At 37.3% G+C, this 25,280-nt stretch overlaps 1 protein-coding gene across 2 annotated transcripts in view; it reads left to right on the forward strand.

Annotated features, from left to right (window-relative positions):
* gba2 (glucosidase, beta (bile acid) 2) overlaps window positions 1-25,280 on the forward strand; it is a 53,723-nt gene that overhangs the window by 21,748 nt on the left and 6,695 nt on the right. For both annotated transcript variants that reach the window (XM_052032983.1, XM_052032975.1), the window contains exons 7-16: window positions 3,286-3,439; window positions 4,433-4,558; window positions 6,880-7,064; window positions 7,523-7,627; window positions 8,725-8,832; window positions 11,985-12,136; window positions 17,789-17,895; window positions 18,434-18,576; window positions 20,082-20,197; window positions 22,692-22,883. In XM_052032983.1, the coding sequence (XP_051888943.1) occupies window positions 3,286-3,439; window positions 4,433-4,558; window positions 6,880-7,064; window positions 7,523-7,627; window positions 8,725-8,832; window positions 11,985-12,136; window positions 17,789-17,895; window positions 18,434-18,576; window positions 20,082-20,197; window positions 22,692-22,883 (1,388 nt within the window). The remainder of the gene's footprint in view (window positions 1-3,285; window positions 3,440-4,432; window positions 4,559-6,879; window positions 7,065-7,522; window positions 7,628-8,724; window positions 8,833-11,984; window positions 12,137-17,788; window positions 17,896-18,433; window positions 18,577-20,081; window positions 20,198-22,691; window positions 22,884-25,280) is intronic.

Below are 25,280 nucleotides of genomic sequence, written 5' to 3' on the forward strand. Positions count from 1 at the left end.
TTTCTGTCAATGAAATGTAGGAGGCTGAATATTGCAGCTAGTGGTGATTCTCCCTTTTGCCAGTTGCATGCTTAGATCTCTGGAGCGGATCAGTTAATGGGTAGTTGAGAGGAATCAGCAGTGCCCTATATTTCTGAACTTCTTTCCTCAACAGGTAAGCCTATTCTGTTAAACGTGCTTGCTAATCTAGTTTTCCAGATTCATGTTTAAATCCATTAATACTAATCCTTGTTTTTACTACTTGGTTGTTTGGTTTTGGGACCAGAGAAAATTACAGCCCAGATAGCAATTGCATCCCACTGTTTCTTTTCAGAGGAATCCAAATCTAATCCCATTTGTGAGCCCTCTGCTTCAGAATGTTTATCTAACTTTTGGGGGGGGGGTGTGGGGGGGAGCCCAATGGTCTGCCTCAACTGCAATGCCTGGTCAAATCATTCTCTGATTTAGTAAATCATTGGTAAAGGCATTTTCTCCAACATTCCTGATTTTCATGCTTGCAATTTTAGTCTGTTTCATTCTGTTTCAAATTTGGTGTGTTGCTCATCAGATTTCATTAATGTCAATGCCACAGTAATTTAAGTGCACTCTTCTCACTCTCCATTGACAGAAATGGATAAATATCCTGAGGCTCAAATATTCATTTTACTGCTTCCTCTCACTTATCCATTTAAGATTGACCAAATTTTTCATGTTGAAAAGTTCATGCATGTGTTGAAACTTCTCAAAACTTTTTATTGCTTTCTTTTAAAAATCCTTTTCAAATTTATTCTCAAGATGAGCTGTGATATACAACAGTTATTCTGCAAGTAATTGGGCTCAGAATAATGGACATTACTCCTCCTGCCTCTCTTTCTCTCCCCCCGCCCCACCCCAGCTTGTTATAACCCAGACATCCTATTGTCGTTTGAACTTGTAGTTGTTGCAGCCTGTCGTTCAACTGGGTTTCACAAAACCAATATGCCAAACTAAGACTTATGCTGTTAGTTTCCGGGACTGCTTGAGGAAGACAAGGGAGCAGTGAGCAGATGGGAAGTGGCCTTCACTCCATTCTAGCAATCATCCTTATTGAATTGAATTATGCAGCATGTCTGTATCATATTAGCTCTGCTTTAAGTTGCCCACAGACGATTAGAACTACAGAAAACCAAAGACAGACACTGCAAAAAGTCAAATCACAATGCTGACTCATCAACAAGTTACTAAGTAAAGCAAATTTCTTTCTACTTTAATGAATTGTGATTTTATAAGGAAAAGAGTTACTGCATCAGAGAAGAAAACAAAGATTCATGATTTCGTCTACCAGAATAATTTAGTTATTTGTGTCATATTTTAAATACAGCAAACCAGTGGCAAATTCTGGTTTATTGCTCGTTTATTATCAGTGTTAAAGGAATGTAGAGCCACCAGCTATGGTTAGCTGCAAGCAATTGAAGATTGGACATGCTTAAGAAAATTTTTCTAGCTGACTAGCTGCTTTGTGTTAGGTAAGTCTTAAGTGGGGCTGCTGCATCAACAGCAATGCAGTTAAATGCACCGGCAGAAAGTACAAAGATCCTAATCAGAGATGTAGCTAATGGATTTAATAGTGTATGAACGTATTTTTATAAAAATAACAAAAGCTCCTGATTGTCGGTTGGTAGGTGGTAAAGCTCTAGGAGAGATGTAAACAGGAGAAACCATCAGATAAATAGTTCAAACATATTAAAAATAAAGGCTATAGGTTGCCCAGGGGAAGTGTAATGTTTTTGCTTTCGAATTGGTGAATTTCTTTAATTCTAGTGTTTAATTTTCCACTGGTCCTAAACTTAAAGTTGGACAAGCGATATATCTGAGTTTAACCGTGTCCTTTAGTCATCAATTCATACCACACTTAATAGAGCCAAGGTTTCTAAACATTTCTGCTGTGCTCCACTTGAAAGATTTGTTTTTCCTGACCCCCCCCTCCATTCTTCACAGTAATCATAAATATTTGAATAACAATCAACCCAATTTTTATCATTGTGCACCCCTAAACAGCTTTATCATAACCAGAATTTTTCAAAATCTGGTTAAAGTTGTCTAAAAATATAACTGCTAAATAATGTACACTTTAAGTTCAACTGCAAATTATTTTCGAAAGGAATATATAATTAACAAAGTACTATATTTCAACATCATTTTACTTAGCCAAAATGCCCAGTATTAGGTAGGTTGCTGCCATTTTTTAAAGTAAACGAAAATGTGGGCTTTAATGTTTACAGTTGTAGTGCATTGATCAATCATTTGATTGGTACTTTTATGTATATCTATGAGTTATTATTGAAATAATGTTGAACTGTAAAATGTTTTTTTTTGAGTGGCAAGTATGAAGCAACTTAAAAAAAAATGCTTTAATCATTTAAAGCAAGTTTGGTGGGGTTCATGCTAGGAGTCCAGAGTTAAAACAACTGATTCAGAATTACAAGCCTTTTCAATATTGTGAAAGTAGTATCCAGTTAGTCAAATGGAGACACAAGAGTGTAGATGCTGAAATCTGAAGCAACAATCTGCTGGAGGAACTCAGTGGTTAAAACAGCATCTGTTGGGGGCAAGGAATTGCTGACATTTCGGGCCAAAACCCTACCTGAATCCTCGACAATTCCTCCCCACACCCTCCAGATTGTTTGTTGCCCCAGATGGTCAAATCTGTCTACAATCTCGAAGCAGTTCAGTCCATAAACCTTGTTTTCTTTTATTTCTGCTTTCCAACAAGTAACGACAATTAAAAATACTTCACTGGCCAAAGAGCACTGTGTGGAATGTTAATGTAAATGAACATGTATTAAGATGAATGGGATTAGTGCTTTAAGGGCAAGTAAACAAAGTCATAGCACAGTCACAGAAAACAAGAGCATTCATGGATTTTCCTGGAAGCAAGTTGGTGTGCTGGACTTGTTCCACCACTTTTAGCAGGTTTTCTTCTGCTACAAGCTAAACTGTACTCTATTCTTAATGTTGGCACAGCTTACCTTGAGACAGAGACTACAATTGATATCAGCTATATGCATACCTAATCAAATATGAAACAGATGTCTGTTCAGTGCAAGTTTGTGTATTTCAGCAGTAGCTTAATGCAGCAGAATAAAAATTGTTGAAAAGATTTTTCTGACTGCTTTTCATTTGTAATTAAGTAACAAAGTGGTAGTTATACTGTGAGCAATATTCGAATCCTTGTCATCCACCTAATGACATATTTTTCTTGTAAATTTATTCATTTGGTATTTTTGCTGAGATGTACTGATTTGAGTGTTTCTCATTTGTTCCCAGGAAAAAGTAAACCAACAGATAAAGGACAAGTTACTGCAGCAGCTGTTGCAGCTACCTGCACTGTTCCAGCCAAAAACCAAGCTGTTGTTGAGTTTTGTCTTGCGTGGGATATGCCCAAGATCTATTTTGGATCACGGGAAAAGGAACATGCAAGGTAAGAAAAAGCAAAATTGGGTACACAGCCTATGCATTTTCTTGTAAACACATGGCCAGCTTATGTAATTTAAAAAAAAATCAAGGGAATGGTCTTTCAAGCCATTCAGTCCACTTTGTCCAACTATTATATCAACCAGTCCACTAAGAAGTTGAGCGAACTTTCTTTTTCCCCTTTGCAAAACAAAAAGAACAAACACTTAAATAGCTACATTTTTCTCTTTACTCATCTTGACGTGTCATTTTTAAGAAACTGAGATGATCCTTTATTTGTCTTCATTATCCACAAGTTTATTTGTAACTAAAGGAAATTGTAGAAAACACATAATGTTTACATACTTGTTAACACTGTAACTTAGTTTTCATTTTTGAATTTTCTCTTTGACATAGCTTTGTTGATTGTTGTTCCCCAAGTCCTTTTGTTCTAATGGATGCTTATTGCATTTGCATAAGGTTTCTTCTGCCTGTCCAGCCTCAATCATTGGCTCATCAACAGACATTTTAAATTGAGAAATTATTGTCGGAGGTCCATGTTTAGTCAGTTTTCCACTTCAAAGTCTGGAAATGTTGCATTCTGGCGTGTAAGCATTTGAACAAGACTCCATTTGGTTATAATCCAGTAGCACAGGAGCAAAATTAAAGTGCATTAAATTAACCAATTATCATTACTGACAGATCTGATCTATATGTTTGTGTGATCATAGTCATGTTCTAAATGTATCATGTTCATGTTTATTGTTTCTCTATCCAATTAATGTCTTTGTCAAATCCCACCCTTGAAAGGATGATTTGAAGAGATATAGCTAGGAATTATCCTAGCATATTATATTTGATGCCTTCAGCTTTTGAATTAATAGTGTATGGTACATCCAAGTTTATTATTTTAAATTGCTTTCTTTTAAAATTCAAATTAATAATTGGGATGTTTATTACATTAAGGATAATGAAGGATTTGGTTCATGTTATACTAACAATAGCTGAATTTTGTTTCCAGATGGTACACGTGCTTTTTTGGGACACATGGTGAAGCAGCTCCTGCTTTAAGTCACTACTCCCTAACACACTACAAACAATGGGAACAAAAGATTGATGATTGGCAAAGTCCAATTTTAAAAAATTGGTAAGTATTGAGATATTAAGTGTTTATTTTAAAAGATTTGCAGTGTATGAGTTTTCTGGAGATTCTCTGTTTATCAAACATTCTATCATCTGCTTGTCAAGAAGTGAAACAATAAGTGTTGCCTATTTTGTCCTTGTATATGGAAGTTTTAATGTAAGCATTTGAAATTTCTGTAGACTTATGAAGGAAAGTTTGAAGGGCAAGTTTAATGGATCTAGCTCTGAAAAGTTACCGATACTTATTGTATGGTGGAACAGGACGAATCCAATCCAGCCAATTATTGCCCACCAGTCAACTGTAATCATCTGCAAACCAATGGAAGGTATTGTCAATGCCATCAAGTGACAATTACCAATAACCACCCCACTGGTGTCCAATTTGGGTTTTGCCAGGACTGCTCAACACCAATTTGGCCTAAACACAGAACAAAGAGCTAAATTCCAAGTAAAATGTTGAGCGCTACACTACAACTGAAGTAGTATATCTTTGACCTAGCAAGCACCTTCAACACCATCAATTAGGAATGGGTAATAAATATGGCCTTGCTAGCAGTGCTCAGATCCTGAAAATTGAATTAAATAAAAACTTTTGATAATCCCTGGCCTGTGACTGCTCAGAATGGAGAAGAAACAACTGAAAAGTGCTGAGCATCGTGAGTCTGTACGATGGGAGCATATAGAAGCCATTCCCACTCGTCCCAGACAGCATGACCTGCCCCACTCTTTGGCAGATTCTGTGGATCCTGTATAGGGCTGTTTGGTCACCTTGGAAACCACAAAAATGGAAGCAATTCATCCCCCAAGTTGCTGTCCAAAAAAAGGAGTAAATTTAGGTGTGAATTTTGACCATCTATAGGGGTAAAAGCCATTGGATTCGAGAACATCTATCTTTTCCCTCTATCAGTGCATACAAACCATACAGACTTTCTAACATAGGGATTAATGAATTATAACTAGGAACAATAGTCTTTCTGCTATTTCCCTGATGGTTTGTGCTGGATTAATTAATGCTTAGGATTTTGCCATATACGGTAAAACTCTAACAATACACTGTCTGATTTTTCAGAAATCCCAGTAGTTCAGCATCTGGCTCATTCCACATTCCCTTTTAATTCACATTTTAACATGTTACACAGTATAATAAGTTTTCCAGGGCCCCAGTGAATTTAAAGGAATGTGGAGCCCTGGGCATGTACCTTTAAACTCACCGGGACCCTGGCAAACTTGTTATACTGTGTAACATCTTAAAATGTGAATAAAAAGTAACTAATAGGAATAATGTTCAATAATCTAGACAATCTACTTATCCGGCACCACCAAAGTTCTGACCATGCTAGATTAATGGAGTTTTACTGTTGTGCACTTACCATCACTCCCCTTGCACTCTAACCTCCTCCCACCCACTCAGAAACAAAACATCAGTGATGCGACAATTTTTACGGTTGAGTGCTAGAATAAATCTGTCAAGGAATCAATATATATGAGCAAATTAAAAAAAATGTTTTCTAGTTAGGTGTCGAAAAAGTGAAAATAAACTGCAGTCCTCTTAAGTTCCTGAGGTTGGGCAAGAACTATAAATTGCACTGTTTAGGACAAGCATGGTAGTGTAGCAGTTAGTGTAATGCTATTACAGCGCCAGCGACCCAGGTTCAATATCAACTGCTGTCTGTAAGGAGTTTATACGTTCTCCCCATGTCTGCATGGGTTTCCTCCGGGTGCTCCGGTTTCCTCCCACATTCCAAAGACGTACGGGTTAGGAAGTTGTGGGCATGCTATGTTGGCACCGGAAGCGTGGTGACACTTGCAGGCTGCCCCCAGAATACTCTACGCAAAAGATGCATTTCACTGTGTGTTTCGATATACACGTGACTAATAAAGATATCTTGTATAAGTATTCATAGCAATGTCTCAAGGGGCCAACTTTGTTCTGTTCTACCGACCCAAAGGAGATGATGCCCAAATTGTATGACAGCAGACCTGCTTTTAACTAAATATGATTTTGAATCAGAATCAGGTTTATTATCACTGACATATGTTGTGAACTTTGTGTGTTTGTAATATAGCTTAGTTTTGAAAATGTTGATAATATTTGCAAGATATTAATAACAAACTGCACTGTGGAAGTACTTCTAAAAATTATACTACCCATTTTCATATTGCCACTTCTCTGAATAGTTCACTTTATTTCTAGTTAATTTGTATACCATATTTTTTTGTGGATGTGACCAAAGCTGTATTTGTACAAACATTATTCTTTCATTTTTTTTTAATGTGGAACTAAGTTTGGGGTCTTAATTTCACATTTTCCTATTAATTTTTCAGCCGATTACCTGACTGGTACAAGTCGGCCCTGTTCAATGAACTCTATTTTTTATCTGATGGAGGGACCATCTGGATACAGGTACCTGATGATTTAAATATAACAAATGGCTTTTGTAGTCAGAAGGCTGGACTTCCACCTCTACCTAAAGTACTGAAGGAATATGGGCGATTTGCATATTTGGAAGGTATATGTACTGTGGATGTACAGTATGTATGTGTGTGCATGTGTGCCAATAATAGGCTTCTCTGTGGCGTTCATCGCAGCATGATGTGCTTTGTACTTTTGGCCCTTTAAGGTTAATCCAAGCATGATGAGTTCCAGATAAATTCAAATATTAAACTTGTGTAGTTTGATTGTGTTTTACTTTTAAATTTTTAAATAGTCTAGAAATTTGTGCATTTTTAACCAAACATTTGACCAGATCAGTCTTGCTTGTGATATTGGAAAAAGGCCTTGTCAACAGGTTAGTAATTCCACTATGTAATTTGAATTTCTTAATTTAGGATGTAATCTTGCAAAATGCAATAAATAGAAATGTGTGTACCCAGAAGAATCACATATTAATCACTACTATCTGCTAAAGAGATGCATGTGTTGAATTTCGTGCCATAGTGTAAGATGTTTCCTATTCTTTCATTATAGGACAAGAATATCGAATGTACAATACATATGATGTTCATTTTTATGCATCATTTGCACTAGTCATGCTTTGGCCCAAACTGGAACTTAGTCTGCAATATGATATTGGTAAGTGACATTTGGTGCTTCTTTCAGAAATTAAATATTCAAATTTCGTACTAATGTTACTACCAGACCAATATCTACAAAAATTAAGAACACTACGATGCAAATACTGTTTGTTGAGGAATTGCCAATGAGTTTATTGTGCAAGTGACTGATTTCATTTTGCTAACAGTCTAAATGTATTAAAAGTGCCATTGCATTCCTTTAATTCTAAGGCCTATTTTGCATTAATTACATGTTAATGCTGGTTTTAAGCATTTAACTTAAGCACTTCTTAATTTTCTGAGCACTTGCATCTTTTAGAAAACTAATATTCAAATACAAATATTTTTGGTATGGAATCTTCCTAGCTACAAATACATACCAAAACATAAAACAGTTATATTTAACATATGGTACATTTAAGAAAGTTGGTAGAAATATCATCACTGAGTTTATTTTCTACTCCAGAACGGTGAATTGTTAGAAATGCCTAATTTTGGCTGGGTTGCTGAAGAATCTAGAGCACACATTAAAAGAAGAGCTGGAAGTTTCTGGTTAACCTTAATTGTTTAATCAAAAGCAAATCTTTATTCACCACTTTACTGTTTCAATTATTATGCTCAAATTGGCCTTGGCACATGCCAAACTTGATGGATGCTGATTAACCTATGATGTTTGTTGCCAATCTGTCTACAGCCATGCCATATTTATATTAATTTAACTGCAATTACGATTCATTTCATCAAGCAGCATTAAATTACCCTCACAATTAGTAAATTAGAGATCTTATGGAGAAGTTAATACCAAGCTCCTGGTCCAGCAATTTATTGAATTTGTCTCATTAGTGCTTAGCAACCTCTAGATAGATGGAAGAAATGCATAAGAGCTCATGAGTTCACATTAATAACACAGCTTCATAATGGAAAATTGAAGTAAACTCAATTGTAAGGCAGGTGGGATTTGCTAATGATCTGACCAATGAAATTGAATCTGAAAGAATATTGTGTAAATCCAACATTTGACACATCTTAGATATTTTAGCTTGCATATAAAAGCATGTCTTTGTCAAGTCTGCTGACAGTCGTCAGACTTAAAATTTATACCAACTATACTTGTAGCTGCTGCTGTAATGAAGGAGGATTGCACGCAACGGATACACCTAATGAATGGAAGATTAGCAAAAGTGAATACACTAAATGTAGTCCCACATGATATAGGAGATCCAGGTGAGATTTTGTTTCCATGGTGGTTAAATTTAAATTTTTTTCCTGTTTCACAGTTGCTAATTTTTCCTTAATCAAAATGTTGGTCTTTTAAAAGGTTGTAATTCATTGTGTTGTTCTTTAATTTGCATCTGTAAATTCTCTAACTAGAGATCTGCGTGTAGGTTTCTGTCATTGATTTTCAGTAACATTTAGTGTTTTAAACATGGGTACTAATAAGAAAAAAATTGTACTTGGCATGAGGCTGATCAAGGCTATCACTGAAATATTAGTGCATTACGGCTCCTTCTTTGTTACATACCCTAATTCCAGTTGCCTATACTTTCCAATGCCTGTTAATGTTCCTCAAATGGTTTTTATATTTATCCATAATTACCACAGCTGCATAATCAAATGAAAGAAACTTCTCTTTTAAGCTGTTATCTTTGCTTTCTTGGAGTTTTGTTGGCTTGCATATTGGAATGAGTGGCAAAAGAACATACTAGCAAAAGAATATTCCAGCATCTGCAGTCCTTTGTTTCTCTATTGTTTTCTATGAGTTACACTTTGCAGCTACCCCTTAGATTACAAGTGGGCTTTCAAGTGCCAACTTGCTGTCATTTTCTATCTGATATAGCATGACAAGTTCTGCAGGGAATCTGTGTTGTGTGAGAGTAGTTCCAGCAAATCTCAAACAGATTCAGGTATCTGCACAAGAGGCATGGTCTAAACCAGGAAGTATAAATTAGAATATTTAGGTGTAAAATTACATGAGACAAAAATTAATATTGATCTTTAAATTTCCAGCAATATTAAATTCTAATGGAATGAAATTTTGTATTTGGATAAAAATGGAAAATGCTGGTCAGGCAGAGTGTAAGTTGTGGAGAGGGTTGTTGTGGATAGGATGGAATACCTCTGGGATGAGGTCAAGATTCTGGATTTTTATGGTTAATTAATGAGGGGAGTGGGCAGAGAAAAATGCAGATCTGAGCTGTTGCTGAACCCAAAACCAAAGGAACAATGCTGGAAATACCGGCACATCAGACAGTGTCGGTGGAGAGAAACAGTTAATGTTACAGATGGACACCTTACAGCAGAACTGGTCAAACAGAAGAAGGCAAGTTACCTGAAATTGTTGAATTCAGTATTGAGACAAGAATGTTGCAACATGTCCAGACAGATGAGGGGCTATTTTTTCATGCTGATTTGACCTTGTAACAGTGCAGGAGGCTACAGACAGGTCAAGGTGGGAGTAGGATGGAGAATTAGTGGCAAGCAACTAGAAGCTGTGGACTGAATGGAAGTGCTGAGCAATGAGGTTACCCAATCTGCAATTGTTTTTTTCCAGTGGTTTCACAATTGGTTGTTTGTCTGTGATTGTTTATCATGCCACTTCTTAATTCACTTATATATGTTAGATTTGTATCCTGGTATTGAATTGGTAGTATGAAATAATGCAATGTTTATTTTTAAATCCATTATGCATAATGAACATTTCAGTGTCCATCATTAATATTCTGACTGTACTGAAGTGTTTTTGAACTCTCATAAGTTACTAGTAGTAAGGTAGCTTTTTGAATTTCATTTGCATCTCTTTGGGGGAAAATTAGTTCTCAATTACAGTCATATATGTTCAATAAGGCATATTTGAACTGCAGAATCGTCTGGCATTTTTTAAATGGGTAATTTGCACCTTTTATTACTGGAAAATTTGTAAAGAGCCTACAGTAAGTTGTGTGCTGCCATGCATTTATTCCTGTTTTACAATTGCTAATTTTTTCTTAATTAAAATATTGGTCTTTTAAAATGTTGTAATTCATTATGTTGCTCTTTAATTTGCATCTGTAAATTCTCTAACTGGAGATCTGCGTGTGGGTTTCTGTCATTGATCTTCAATAGCATTTAGTCTTTTAAACATGGGTACCAATAAGAAAAAAATTGTACTTGGCATGTGCATTCTAAATGCAAAGAGAGGAATGCAAAGAACTTGACATACAAGCTGTAAATTAGATGTCACCCAATACTTCAAAATGGAAATTAAATGCTAGAAGTACTCTAATCAGGTAATCTGTGAAGGTCATTGTGGGTGGCTAGGTGGTGGTTATTGCTGCAGAGCTTCAGTGACTCTGTTCAATCCAGACCTTGCATGTTATTTGTGTGGCGTTTGCATGTTCTCCCTGTGACCTGGTGAGATTCCCCTGAGTACACAACATCCAAAAGTGGTGCTAGTAGCTTAATTTGTTATCGTAACTTGTCCATAGTGTAAGTGGATGTCAGGAAGTTGATGGGCTTGTAAGAGAATGTTACAGGAAAATACTGTATGTGGGGAAATGGGACTGATGGAAATGTTCTGAGAGCCAGTTTATACTTGATGGCAAAATGGCCTGCCTGCCTTGAAATACAATGTGGAAAATGTAAAGATACCACCAGCAATGTTGCCACAGAATTCTCCAAATTCAATGCAGGTTGATGGATTAGGTAGAAAACCAGGTCAGCATGGACTAGATGGGCTGAATGACCTGTTTCTGTGCTGTAGTGTTCCTGGTATCAGAGTTGAAGCACAAAGGTCAAGTTATAAATATCATTCATTTCCAATTGTAGATGCAGCTTTAACAATATCCTTTACAGTTCATTCAACTTTTCCTTAAATGTACAAAACATTTGGGATAGTAATGTTTTTCAAAGATCAGTAGGAGATTGAATATAATGGGCATGGCTTGAGAGTGTAAATAACAATTTTTCATCAGACTAGGTGTTTTGTTTCCGAATGAAGATCAGAAACTCAGATTTAAATTTTCTCAAAGCACAAGAAAGCAAATGGTTAAACTTGGAAATTCAAAAGAATTTAACATCTGCAAAGTGAATATACAGATTAATACTTTGGGTTTAACTATTCAGTGACACAACTACTCAATGCCTCTAGAAAATACAAATATCCAGGATACCATTGGGGAAGAAAAAAATCTGAATTGACTACATCCTGTATGTTTCAGTCATTTGCTGATATTTTTATTGTTTTCATGTTGGAGCTCTACCCAATGTGAATTGCCATCTTCTAAACTGGATACCTGTCAATTTTTATTTTGTAGAAGTATGTTCTAATTCAAATATATATTAGAGTGAATTTAATTTTGGTTAAAAATACAACCACTTAAAAATATTTTTTCCAATAGATGACGAACCTTGGGAAAGAGTCAATGCTTACTTGATTCACGACACAGCTGACTGGAAAGATCTCAACTTGAAATTTGTTCTACAAGTTTATAGAGACTACTATCTAACTAATGATGGCACTTACCTTGAAGACATGTGGTCTGTCTGCCAGGTATGTGGCTCTTTTAAATGAGGTGATAACATGTAGAATCTTATAAAATATTCTGTAATTTCTAAGACAGTGGCTTCAATAAACTTAAGCCTGTGGTTCTCCTTGCATTGAAATCAATGTGTAAATATCAATGATCACTTTAGCTTAGTAAATTGTTTAATCATAGAAATGGCACAGGAGGCCATTCAATCCATTCTGTCCATTGGTGCCAAAAGTTGAGCTACTTGGGTTACTCTTACTTTCTGACACTTAATCTATGGTCTTGCAGGTTGCAGTTCTTCAGTTGCTTATGAGATAAGATTTCTCTGTTAGTCACATGTACATCGAAACACACAGTGAAATACATCTTTTTGCGTAGTGTTCTGGGGGCAGCCCGCAAGTGTCACCATGCTTCCGACGCCAACATAGCATGGCCACAACTTTCTAACCTGTATGTCTTTGGAATGTGGGAGGAAACCGGAGCACCCAGAGGAAACCCATGCAGACACGGAGGACGTACAAACTCCTTACAGACAGTGGTCAGATTTGAAGCCGGGTCACTGGCACTGTAAAGCGTTACGCTAACCGCTACACTACTGTACCATGCAGGTCCCAATTAAATGTGATGAGGGTTTTTGCCTCCATCACCCTTTGAGACATTGAGTTGTAGACCCCACAACTGTTTAGATTTCTTCTCCTCAACTCACCTTTAATGTCCACCAATTAACTCGTTGGGACTTGAAGCCAAATAGTCGCCCAATTAATGGTCAGCCTAACCTGATGCCTTTGGATCCCTTTTCCTATGTTTTTAAATTGAAACATTAAAATGCACAAAATTCCATAAAAATCAAAAGTTTCAAATCAACCAGAACTTGGTTTCAAAATTTTTGAGGCTTGCACACATCAATTAGACTAATGATTGATGCATCTCTGATTAAGACTAATTGAGTTGCACAGTTGCTCACTCGCAAATGATTCAAAACACTGAACTGGATTAATCAAGGAGAAAAAGGATAACATTTTAGAACAAATATTTTGATCCCCTGCCTTTCAACTATTCCAACTGGTGCAAGTCCGATTTGCACAAACCCATCAAGTCTGATACTGATGGTGCCACATCTTGTCATTACCCTCTAGCATTGGGCTCTATGTGGAACCATTTTATCTGGAATTTTAATCTTTTTAATGTTCATTTTTATTTCTTAGTTTATTCAAGTATGGTTTTTGTGTGATCATCTGCCATTAGCTATAGTTACTTATGGTGTTTTGACGATTTATAACCAAGATGATAAAATGAACTAATGAAGTTAGGTGTGCAACAATTAATGTGAATCCTATAATGGTGTAGTGTCTACATTTTAAGTAATCAAATTTATTACATACAGGATAAATGAACAAGGGGCTGTACTTGGAAGGGTTTCAAATTTAGAATACAGGTTGTACCAAATGACTTTGAAAAATCCTTTAGTTTTGAAAGCTAGTAATTTATAAACTAAATTTTTCATCATGATACATTGGGTATGGAGTCATCTTTTTGAGAATTTTGACCTGGACTTTCGACTGAATTGCATTCAACTCAAATGGAATTGTATCTATGGTATTAAGCTTCTGAGAATGTGATTGAGTCCACAGTTGTGCATATTGGATACAATGAAAATTTGTTAAATATATCCCAGTAAGTATCCACGTTGTTTTGGAATAGCTTGATTCAAATGAGCCAATGCAGATGCCCACCCAGATGTAGGATGGTGATGACAGTTGAGTAACCAACTTTTATTGATTCCGTAAGCAAGATAGGAGAAATTTTGAGTTAAAGCCTTGGAACTTCCTTACAGAAGTAAGAAAAATTGGAGCCCACTGCTTAAAATTAACATTGATTTATTTGAGAGACTTCTGTTTGGTATGTAGCCACACCCTCCCCCCCCCCCCCCAAAAAAAAAAATCGGAATTGCATGGGAATATGTTGTAATGTTACAAGTAATGCTATTGAATAGATAAGTCCACTGAAGTTGCCCTATTTGCTCTAGTGTCCGTTGGCATATAATTGGTGACACAAGACAGCCTATAAGTGGTCTTATGTGTTTCATTCCATTTTAAAGAAGATATTTATATTAGGACATGACTAAAATCATATCAGTCTTGTATCATACGTGGTTGAATAAATTGGTAATAAAAGTAAATTTGTCATCTGCAGGATCTGGTTTCAAGAGATGTCAAGTCTGAAATTGGTAGCATTGTATCTGAATCAAGCAGTTAGGTGTTCAAGTTCCACTTTGCAATTTTGGCACACCAGTGCAGTACAAATAAAGATAACATTGTCAGAAATTTCATTCCTTGGGGCATCAAAAAGTGGCATTACAGGTAGACAGAGATTTGGCATGCTCGCCTTCATCAGTGAGGGCATTGAGTATAGGCGTTGGAAGGTTATGTTGCAGTTGTACAAGATGTTGATGAGGCCACGTTTGGAATACTCTGTTCAGTTTTGGTCACCCTGCTGTAGAAAAAATGACCTTTAAGCTAGAAAGTGTACAGAGGAGATTTACGAGGATGTTGTCAGGACTCGGGACTAGGTTATGGAGAGAAGTTGAGCAGGCTGGCTTTATTCATTGCAGTGTAGGAGAATGAGGCGTGATCTTGTAGAGGTATATAAAATCATGAGGGGCATAGATAGGGTGAATGCACAGTCTTTTTCCCCATGGTTGGGAAATCAGACATAGAGGGCATAGGTTTAAGGTGAGAGGGGAGAGATTTTAATAGAAACTTGAGAGGCAACTTTTTCATGCAGAGGGTGGTTTGTATATGGAATGAGCTGCCAGAGGAAGTGGTTGAGACAAATACATTAACAGCATTTAAAAGACGCTTGGACAGGTACATGGCTATGAAATGTTTAGACAGATATGGGCCAAATGTGGGTAAATGGGACTAGCTTAGATGAGTATCTTGGTCGGCATGGACCCAGTTGGGCCAAAGGGTCTGTTTCCATGCTGTATTACTCTGACTTAAGCTTAATTGATATACTTGGGTATAAAAAAAATTCGTGACAAACTGTTCAATTACTTTGAGAACTTTATTGCACGTATAGTGGCTGACACTTGTGTAATTCCCTTTCATAAATATTTTGAAAATCAACTACAGGTGCTGGAAATCTGAAACAAAAACAGTAAATGCTGGAAACACTTAGGTCAAGCAGCGTCTATGGAAAAAGGAATGGTTAATATTGCAGGTTGGAACTGGGAAAGAGAAACGAGTTTTGAGTTAGAGAATGTGGAGGGTGGCAAGGACAGAATATGTGTGATAGAGACCAGCATTGCTGTGGGAATAAGTTTGAGGCAGAGTGCAACAAAGAAGTACGTGGTATGGAGAGGATAAAAATAACTGAGTCAGTAACACAGATGGATGACTTGCAGCAAAAATGGACCTCTTTCAATAGCTTGCTTCCTCTTCGATATCAGGAGTTGAAGAATTTGATATCGAGACCAGGATGCTGCAGCAGGCCTAGATGGAAGATGAGGTGTTGTTCCTCAAGCTTCCGTTGGACCTTTTTATAACAGTGCAGGAAGCCACAGACAATGCTTGCATTGAACTTCAACTTCGCTCACTTTCTCCAGATCAAAGCTGTAGCTATGGGATCTCACATGGGCTCAAGTTATGCTTGTCTTTTTTTTATGGAACAATCTTTGTTTCAGTCCTATTAGGACCCCCTTCTCAGCTATTTTTCTGGTATGTTGGTGATTGCTTCAGTGCTACCTGTACATGAAAGTTTCATTACTTTTGCTGCCAATATCCACCTGCTCTCATCTGTGCACAGTCTATATCTGACTCTCCCTTTGCTACATCTGTGTCCTTCTCAGAAAATGGGCTAGCCACAAACAAACAGCAGTCTTAACTACCTCCTACCCCACCTCCTGTAAGGATTCCATTCTCCCACTTTCTCTGTCCCCATCGCATTTGCTGTGATGAGCCAATCCACACAGGTGTCTTTGAAATATCTTCTGCCTTCCTGCACAGTGGCTTATCCCCTACTACGGTGGACAGAGCCCTTGATCATATCACTTTTATTTCCCATCCTTCTTTCATCCCCTCTCCTTCTGGAAGGGCAAAGTAGAGTTGCCCTGGAACTTGCCTTGTGTCTCGCTAGCTTCCACATTCAAAGGATCATCCTTTATGATTTTTGTCAGCTCTAACAAGATTCCTCTTCATTCTTCTGTCCCCAGTAACCACTCCTGTCCTAGGGGACTGTCCCATGTAACTGCAGCAGCTGTCCTTTTACCTTTTTCCTTCCCACATCCAGGGATCCAAATGCTCTTTCCAGGTGAAGCAGCAGTTCACTTGCGTAGCTGCTAGTCTAGTGTACTGCATTTTGTGTTCATAATGTGATCTCTGCAATGGAGAGAGTAAACACAAATCGGATGATTGCTTTGTGGAGTCCTTGTGTTCAAGTCTGCAGGCAACCCTGAGCTTCCCAGTCTTACCACTTTAATTTTCCATTCCACTCCCATTCTGACATGTAGCCTCCTGCACTGGTATAGCGAGGCCCAGTGCAGGCTTAAGGAACAGCACCTCAGCTGAATAAGGTGCAGGCTTCTGGACTCAACAATGAATTCTTCAACTTCCAATAACTTGCTTTCTCACTTTATATCAGCACTGTCCATTTTTGCTGTAGGTCATCTGTCTATGATACTGGCTCAGTTTTTTTTCCTCCTCCATTAGCACAGCCAGGCCTGCTATTTACCAAACCTAACACTTTGTCATCTAACTTCCCCATTAATAACTTGTCCCCACAGCAACCCTGGTCTAAACCTATCACAAACATTGCCCTTGTCCAAAACATCTTTCCCCACCTTCTCTGCAACTTAAAACTAAATTTTTCTCTTTCCCAGTTCTGACACACAAACTGTTAAAATATTTTGTTGGCTGTGCAGTTCCTATTAGATGTATTTCAATGCACTTTATCCTCAGGATTCATATTACTTTCTAAATGAATGCAGTCCACATTTTTCAAGCTTTAGTGGTGAAAATCTAATTTTTTCTGATCAGCACCAATCATGATGATCACTGTGCTTTCCAGTAAATGGAACTGAAGCAAGAAACAGTTTTTTAAATGAATGAAATTACATTTTGGTGTAACTGCAGGTGATGTAAGTGTAATTGCTGATTTATTAAGAGCAGTTTGTTTTTCTTGTTGCTCAAATGCTTTGGGCTGCTTTGTGCTAATCTTGTATGGGTAACAAAATTTAGTCCAACTCTAAGTGTTATCTGTATGATATTAATGTCTTCAAATGCTTCGAAAGAGATACTGTGGGTTATATGTTTTAACAATTACTTATTTTTTCAGCGGTGGGAAATGTTTGCTAACTAGGAACTACAGTTGAAAGTTGGGAGAAAATAAATAATTTGATAACTGCAGGATGAAAATCAGAATGAATTTTTCTTAAATAATGATAATTGAAACTTGAGCATATTTTTTTTAATAAAGAACACTGTATTTGGATAATTTTTTTATTGTTGCTGATAGCATTAAAAAAAAATGAGAAAAGCCCAAACCTTCCAGATTTCCTTTTTGGATTCTGGATTTGTTTTATAATTTCTCAGTGTGAAGAACTTAAACCATCTGTCAATAAACAACTGTTGTAAACTGAGGATACAACTTCAGTGAATAATTGTTACTTGTAGGCTGTCATGGAGTCTGAGTTAAAGTTTGATACTGATGGAGATGGACTTATTGAAAACTCTGGTTATGCAGACCAGACATATGATGGATGGGCTGTAACAGGACCAAGGTAGGAAAGCAGTTTGTCATTTATCATTTAAAACTAATTTTTTAATTAAATAACTGAAATCTGTGCTTTCCATTTTCGCTGATTTTTCTCTTCCATTGGTCTATTCATGCATGGCTGGGTCAGTTTATACTATTAGATTTTGGATATCAATTTCAATTTGTATATCATTATCACAATATCTGTTTAAAAACCTGATCATTTTAGTTTTAAATGCAAATGAAATTTGATTTTAGTCAAATCAATACTGTAGGAGCTGGAAATTTTAAATAAAAACAATGCTGGAAATAACTCAGCAGGACAGACAGCATCTGTGTGAAGAAAAATGGTTAACATTTAAGATCAATAGTATTTCATCCAAACTAGTCATCAGCCTCAAATCTAAACCATTCTTTCTCTACACGTGCTGCCTGAACTGCTTTGTATTTCCAGCAGTATTTTGCTTTTGATATTCTAGGTATATTGATATGATGTCCATAAAATAGTTTTATTTGGCTAGTTCTGAAAGCAAACGTCCCTACTCTTGTTATACATATTATAGTGCCTACTGTGGAGGGCTCTGGCTGGCATCTGTCTGTGCTATGTGCAAGATGGCAAAGATCCTGAAAGAAGATGATGAATACAAAAAATACCAAGACATACTAAAAAGAGGAAAAGAAGCATTTGAGAGGATACTATGGAATGGTAAGCTTTATTCCTGAATTGAGCTATCGGATTTTGTCTTTGCACTTAAAAGGTTTCTTTTTTTAAAAAGGTATGAGCATTCAGGCTGAGTACCTTTTTGATTCTAGGCCAGATTATTGGATATAATAGTTGAAAGATGACTGCATTTAGAGGATGGGAATTTCTTGTCAATAAGTTACAGAATAATAGGCTAATAACAAAAATATTCTTTAATTCTATAGGGTACATGCTCTGTGAGGGTATCTCCTTGATCTTTGCTGCAGAGGTTGTGCATTTGCCACTCTGAAGAAAGTGTTGCTCGGTCAGGTTATCCTTGTTTAGCACTTGATAGCACAGGCTCACATATCGAAAATTTTAAACGAATAAGTTGCCTCAGGCGTTTTCTTTTCCTTTAATTGTTGGGATCTTTATATGCTCCTATATGCAAATATTCTGTTTTCGGTGTGCATAAATAATTTGACCTGAAGCAATATAATTTTAATCTGTTTGATCAGACAGTTTATACCAGTCTTATTACTTGAAGAATGAATTAATAAAAGCCGTAAAAAAAAAAAATGATTGGACAACATGGTTGTTATATTTGCCCAGGGATAAATGGGAACACTCACTGTTTCTTTAATTTTAAAAATATTTTTCCAGATTTTTTTTGCTCCTTTAAAATAGTTAATCTTCTGTATAATTATGAAGTAGAAATATTTCAATTTGAAACTTGTTGTACGCATAATGTAGTAATTGTAGCTGAGATTCCCAAACTAATGCTGTATCAAACAAGCGTGGATTTTGCCAAGTGTGGCCTGTAGCCTCTACCTAGCCTTAACTCAGGCGTAACCCTGAAGAATCTCTTATTGGACAAAAGTCTCTTTGACCTGATGAGCAGGGCCCTGCACGGTGTCCAGGCTATGTGATAAGGCCAGAACAAATCCTGCCTATAAATCTGCTGGGAAAAAATCTTCGTACTCCAGAACTCTTCCCCCCTTTGTCATCTGCCAAACTTACTTTGTTTTTCTGCTTTGGAATGTTCTAGACATTCAAATTATTGAAATTGATAAACCATTCTTAAAAGTTACTGTTAAGTCACCTAAAAACACAAATGCATAACTAGAAATATTATTACTTTACCCCAAGCACAAGTGATTGGAACAAAAAATTCACTCATCTTGCAGGATTAAAATCACTTTTCAAACAAATAGTGTAGCAGCTTCTGCACCACTTAACCTGGTGCAGGACCTGAGAATGGCATGAATGCTGCGGATTTCCAGAAATCTTGTGCTCCACTGTATGATTTTGTGGAGTTGAGAGGTGGAGCGCTGTTAGGAAATCACAGGCAGAGCTTGGCCAGCAACTTCAGAACCTGCACATGTGCATTCGATTTCCTAACTTGCTGACACTTGTAGGAGTAAATGCCAACATTTGAGTGCAGAACAGCCAGCAACATGCTGTCCAGAGTTATCTAAAGTGGCATTCTTTGTGTGATCTCCAACTGAACATGAATTTTTGAAATCTAGGTAAATACTACAATTATGACAGCAGTAAAAAGTGCTACTCAAACAGTGTGATGTCAGACCAGTGTGCTGGACAGTGGTTTATACGTGCCTGTGGCCTAGGAGATGGTGAATATGAGGTAATCATATTGAACATTTTAGTAATTTTGAAATTGAATAGTATAATCAAAGCTCTAAGAGATACCTTTTTAAGTGGATACAACTAACTACTCAGTTTCTTTGCCATAATATAGTTTTGGACCATTTGAGTATTCTGCTGTTATTTCGTAATTAACCACACAAACTGCTTCTCATCACCTTGAATGTCACAGAAAAATGTAGGATTGAGTTATTGCTGGAACATGGTTTCAGACAACGTAATTTGATTTGTTTTATGTACGCCCATAATTATCATTGTTGATCTCTATCGACTCAGTGCTGCAACTTGTTACATTCTGGATTGTTTCACTGCACTCTGTCTTTGAATACAGAGTAAAAAAAGATGTAATTCAGTCTGAAAGGTACTAAAATAACTGGAAACACTTTAGAAACTTCAAGATGGTAATTCAGTAGTTCAACGAAAGTTTAATAGAAAGTGAAAAGGCATGTAGACTAAGATGTACTTGTGTATGGCATGATCTGACCGGATGGCACGCAAACAAACGTTTTTCACTATCTTGTTACATGTGACAATAATAAACTAATACTCCAATAAGAAAGTTAAAATTAAAACAAAATTACTCTAAGGATCTCTGCACTTCTGTTATCTCCAATGTCTTCTCAATTTACATAATGTACTCTGTGCAAATATTTGAAAACTGTCAAAAACAATAACGTTAGGAACTTGTAAAATGGGGCATGCATGCATTGTTTGAGACTGTCTTCGTTTCCTAATTCACTACTTTAAGCTAAATTCAATGCTTAAGTTAGCCAGGAAACACCTTTTGAGGAATTCATAATTGAAAATATTAATTTGTTTCTAGTCCTGTTCTGGTTTCAGTTAAAGGCTGAGTACACAGTAGTTCAGAATATTCTCCCTGACTTTGTCATACTGCAGGGAAGCTTGCACAACAATAAAGATACCAGTTTCCCTGTTAATTTTAATGTCAATCTGCCAGAGGTGCTGCTTTCAGTTCCGTTCAGTTAGATCATGGCTGATCACTATCTCAACTCTATCTAGAAAACATAGAAAAACCTACAGCACAATTCAGGCCCTTCTGCCCACAAAGCTGTGCCGAACATGTCCCTGCCCTAGAAATTACTAGGCTATAGAAACATAGAAAAAATCTATGCGCTTTAGTTCCATATCAAAGTATACTTTTGAAATTGAAATGTTTATCTTTTTGTGTTATTTAAGTTTACACTCTTGTTCTGGATTCTGCCAGCAAAGTGTTCCCAATACCTCGCTAACCCATTGAGACTTCAGCCCTTGCTATTGTACTTGTCCACATGAGGCAGCAAATGAACATTCAGATAGGGAAGACTGAAGATGAATTGTGGTAAAATGAGAGGAGACCTAATTTTGAATCCTCCAGCACATCATTCTACCTAATGTCAGAGAATTCTAGCAATTCCACCCAATGCAGACCAGTGAAACCTATCAAATTGTGACAATGAGAGTTTTAGATGCCATGCAGTAATCATTGGCCAAGCCTCCACCCTTTAGACCAGGGGCAAGCATACTTAGCCATCCAGGCCCTACATTTACTTAAAAAGGTTAATCCCAGTTGTGATACAATTCACTACCCTCTACAGCAACTGTGGTTTATATACATGAAGCCAGCATGCCAATAATATATAGGCAGTGAGTACAGATGAAGCATTGCCAGAAATTGGGATTACTGTTAGCTAAACTTGTGTAACAGACTGGAAATGTATCCGAGCAAAAGTTGATTCACTTGTGACTAAGGTACTCCATTTCATGGAGTACATTACTCTAAACTATTTAAAAAAAAAAACTTTGTTCCCATCCCAGGAATGTCAAGAAACCAACTGCTTCAGAACAATTCTTGAGATTTAGTTCTTGAGACATAAGACTACAGCCTGAAAAGTGGCAGGTTATTTAGCTGGAAAGAACTACCATTGAACCTGATTTATTTCTCCCACATCCTTTATTGATCCCTCATCTTTTCAAACCCACTCTAGTTTAAGGTTAATGTGTTTATTGTCTTCCTGCTGTTCCAGATGATACCATCAAATATGGACTGGGCAGTGATTAAGCCAACAAGATTGTTGGCCTGTATATCTGAATATTATTATTCGATTGATGTGTTGACTCTTTAGACCATTAGATGTCTTTTAATCTGTAATCACTGCTCAAATGCTCCTGAAGTACCCCCTTTAAATGTTTAGCTGTTGAAATCTGCTAGGGAGTAGTGCAATATGAATTTGAGCACTAAATTCCTAGTTGGTTGAGTTTGAGTTAAAGATCTGGGCTGGTTAAGATGAAAATAATGAGTATCTGGAGGTTATGCACCTGAGCTATTTTATTTCTGTGCAGGATGTGCTTTTAGGTGCCTGAAATTGATTATCTTGTCTGCTGTGTTGGTCAGAGTCTGTTGTGGAGAGGAATAATTGTTTACAAGTATGCTTTATATATGTAGTGTCATTTAAGTAAATATTTAATATTTACAGGTATTTCCAAAATCTCATATACTGTGTGCACTAAAGACAATTTTTGATTTGAATGTAATGAGTTTTGCCAGTGGATCAATGGGAGCAGTAAATGGAATGAGACCTGATGGTACAATAGACACATCCAGTGTCCAGTCAGATGAGGTTTGGACTGGAGTGGTCTATGGTCTGGCAGCCACAATGATACAAGAGGTGAGTTGCTAAAATGTAATTTCAAACTCTATGTTATGCACATTATTCATGTAAAATGTTTATAATGAGTGAACTTTTGATTAAAATAATTGAAAAGCAAAAAACAGCAGTTGCTGGAAATCTAAAATAAATAGATGCCCAGCAGGTCAGGCAGCATCTGTGGAAAGAAACAAAGGTAATGTTTCAGGTCAATGACCCTCCATCCCTTCATCAGTTCTGGTGAAGGGTCATCTCTTCACATTCTCCAAAATCTTCTGTTGTTGCTTTGATTAAAATATTCTGGTTGTTTATTATTGAGGAAATAATGTTTGCATGTTTGTTTCCAGATTTACAATATTGTAATGCAGTAACACCCTTAGTAGTTTGGAAATGGTTTACCCTAGTAAGCATATTTTGTTTTCAAATGAAGTTTAGTTGACCACTATTGGTTGCACCAATCTCCATTTCATCCAATTTATACTTAATGGAAGTTGCTACAATGTAGGAATGCATGAGTGGCAAGATATTTGTCACATTATTTTGAATATTATGCAATAGATTAAATGTTTTAACTGCAAGTCCACTTGGGAGATGAATACATTTGTTTATTTAAAATTTATACCATTGTTTGAAGTGTGGTTTCTTGGCTGCAGAGACTATGGCAAAGGTAATCCTAGAATCCATATTTACATATTAAATACTAGTAATCATCTGACAAATATCACAGCTGCAGGAAGGGAGGACATCATAGAAGGATTGTTTATTGAGTCAGTGTGGGTAGAAGTCAGAAACAGGAAGGGAGTGATCACTCTATTGGGAGTATTCTATAGGCCCCCTTCTATAGGCCCCCAAATAGCCGTTGGGACACTGAGGAGCAGATAAGTAGGTAGATTTTGGAAAGGTGCAAAAATAGTGATTTCAACTTCCCTAATATTGATTGGCACCTCCTTAGTGCAAAAGGTTTAGATGGAGCAGAATTTGTTAGGTGTGTACAGGAAGGATTCCTGACACAGTATGTAGACAGGCCGACGAGAAGAGAGGTCATGTTGGATCTGGTATTAGGCAATGAACCTGGTCAGGTGAAAGACCTCTCGGTGGGCGAGCATTTTGGGGATATTGACCACAACTCCCTGACCATGGACAAAGATGGGAGCAGACATTATGGGAAAATACTTAATTTGGGGGGACGGCAAATTACGATGGTATTAGGCAAGAACTTGGAGCGTAAACTGGGAACAGATGTCTTCTGGTAAATGCACCGCAGAAATATAAGATAAGATATCTTTATTAGTCACATGTACATCAAAACACACAGTGAAATACATCTTTTTGCATAGTGTTCTTGGGGCAGCCTGCAAGTGTTGCCACCCTTCTGGCGCCAACATAGCATGCCCACAACTTCCTAACATGTACGTCTTTTGGAATGTGGGAGGAAACCGGAGCACCTGGAGGAAACCCACGCAGACACGGGGAGAACGTACAAACGCCTTACAGCGGCAGGAATTGAACGCAGGTCGCTGGTGTTGTAAAGCGTTACGCAGACAGTGACACTACCGTGCCTGTTGCTTAGGGACCAGTTACGTGGGGTCCTAGATAGTTTTGTCCTGCTGAGACAAGGAAAGGATGGTAGGGTGAAGAAACCATGGTTAACAAGAGAGGTGGAAGGTTTAGTCAAGAATAAGAAGGAAGCATATTTAAGGTTTAGGAAGAAAAAATCAGATGGGGCTCTCGTTATAAGGTAGCCAAGAAGGGACTTAGTAGAGCTAGAAGAGGACATGAGAAGGCATTGGCAAGTAGGGTTAAGAAAAACCCCAAGGTGCTCTACACGTATGTGAGGAACAAGAGGATGACTAGGGTGAGGGTAGGACTCTCAGGGATAAGGGGGGGGAAATGTGTCTGGAGGTGAAGGAGTTAGGGGAGGTCCTGAATGAATATTTTGCTTTAGTGTTCACCAGGGAGAGAGACTTAGACAAATGTGAGGTTAGCATGGAACAGGCAAATGTGTTACAGCATGTCAAGGTTTAAGAAAGAAGCAGCGTTGGAGCTACTAAAAAGCATTAGGGTGACTAAGTCCCTGAGATCAGAAAGGATATACCCCAGTTTACTATGGGAAGTGAGGGAAGAGATTGCTGGAGCGTTAACGATGATCTTTTGAGTCCTCTCTGGCCACAGGAATGGTATTGGAGGATGGCAAACATTGTTCCATTGTTCAAGAAAGGTAAAAGGGATAATCCTGGGAATTATAGACCAGTGAGTCTTACATCAGTGGTGGCCAAACTATTGGAGAGGATTCTTAAGGACAGGATTTATGGGCATTTGGAGAAGCATTGTCTTATTAGAGATAGTCAACATGGCTTTGTGAAGGGTAGGTTGTGCCTCATGAGCCTAATAGAGTTTTTGAGGAAGTGACGAGACAAA

Source organism: Pristis pectinata, chromosome 2 (genome assembly GCF_009764475.1).
Source record: "Pristis pectinata isolate sPriPec2 chromosome 2, sPriPec2.1.pri, whole genome shotgun sequence".
Classification (NCBI taxonomy): Eukaryota; Metazoa; Chordata; class Chondrichthyes; order Rhinopristiformes; family Pristidae; genus Pristis; species Pristis pectinata.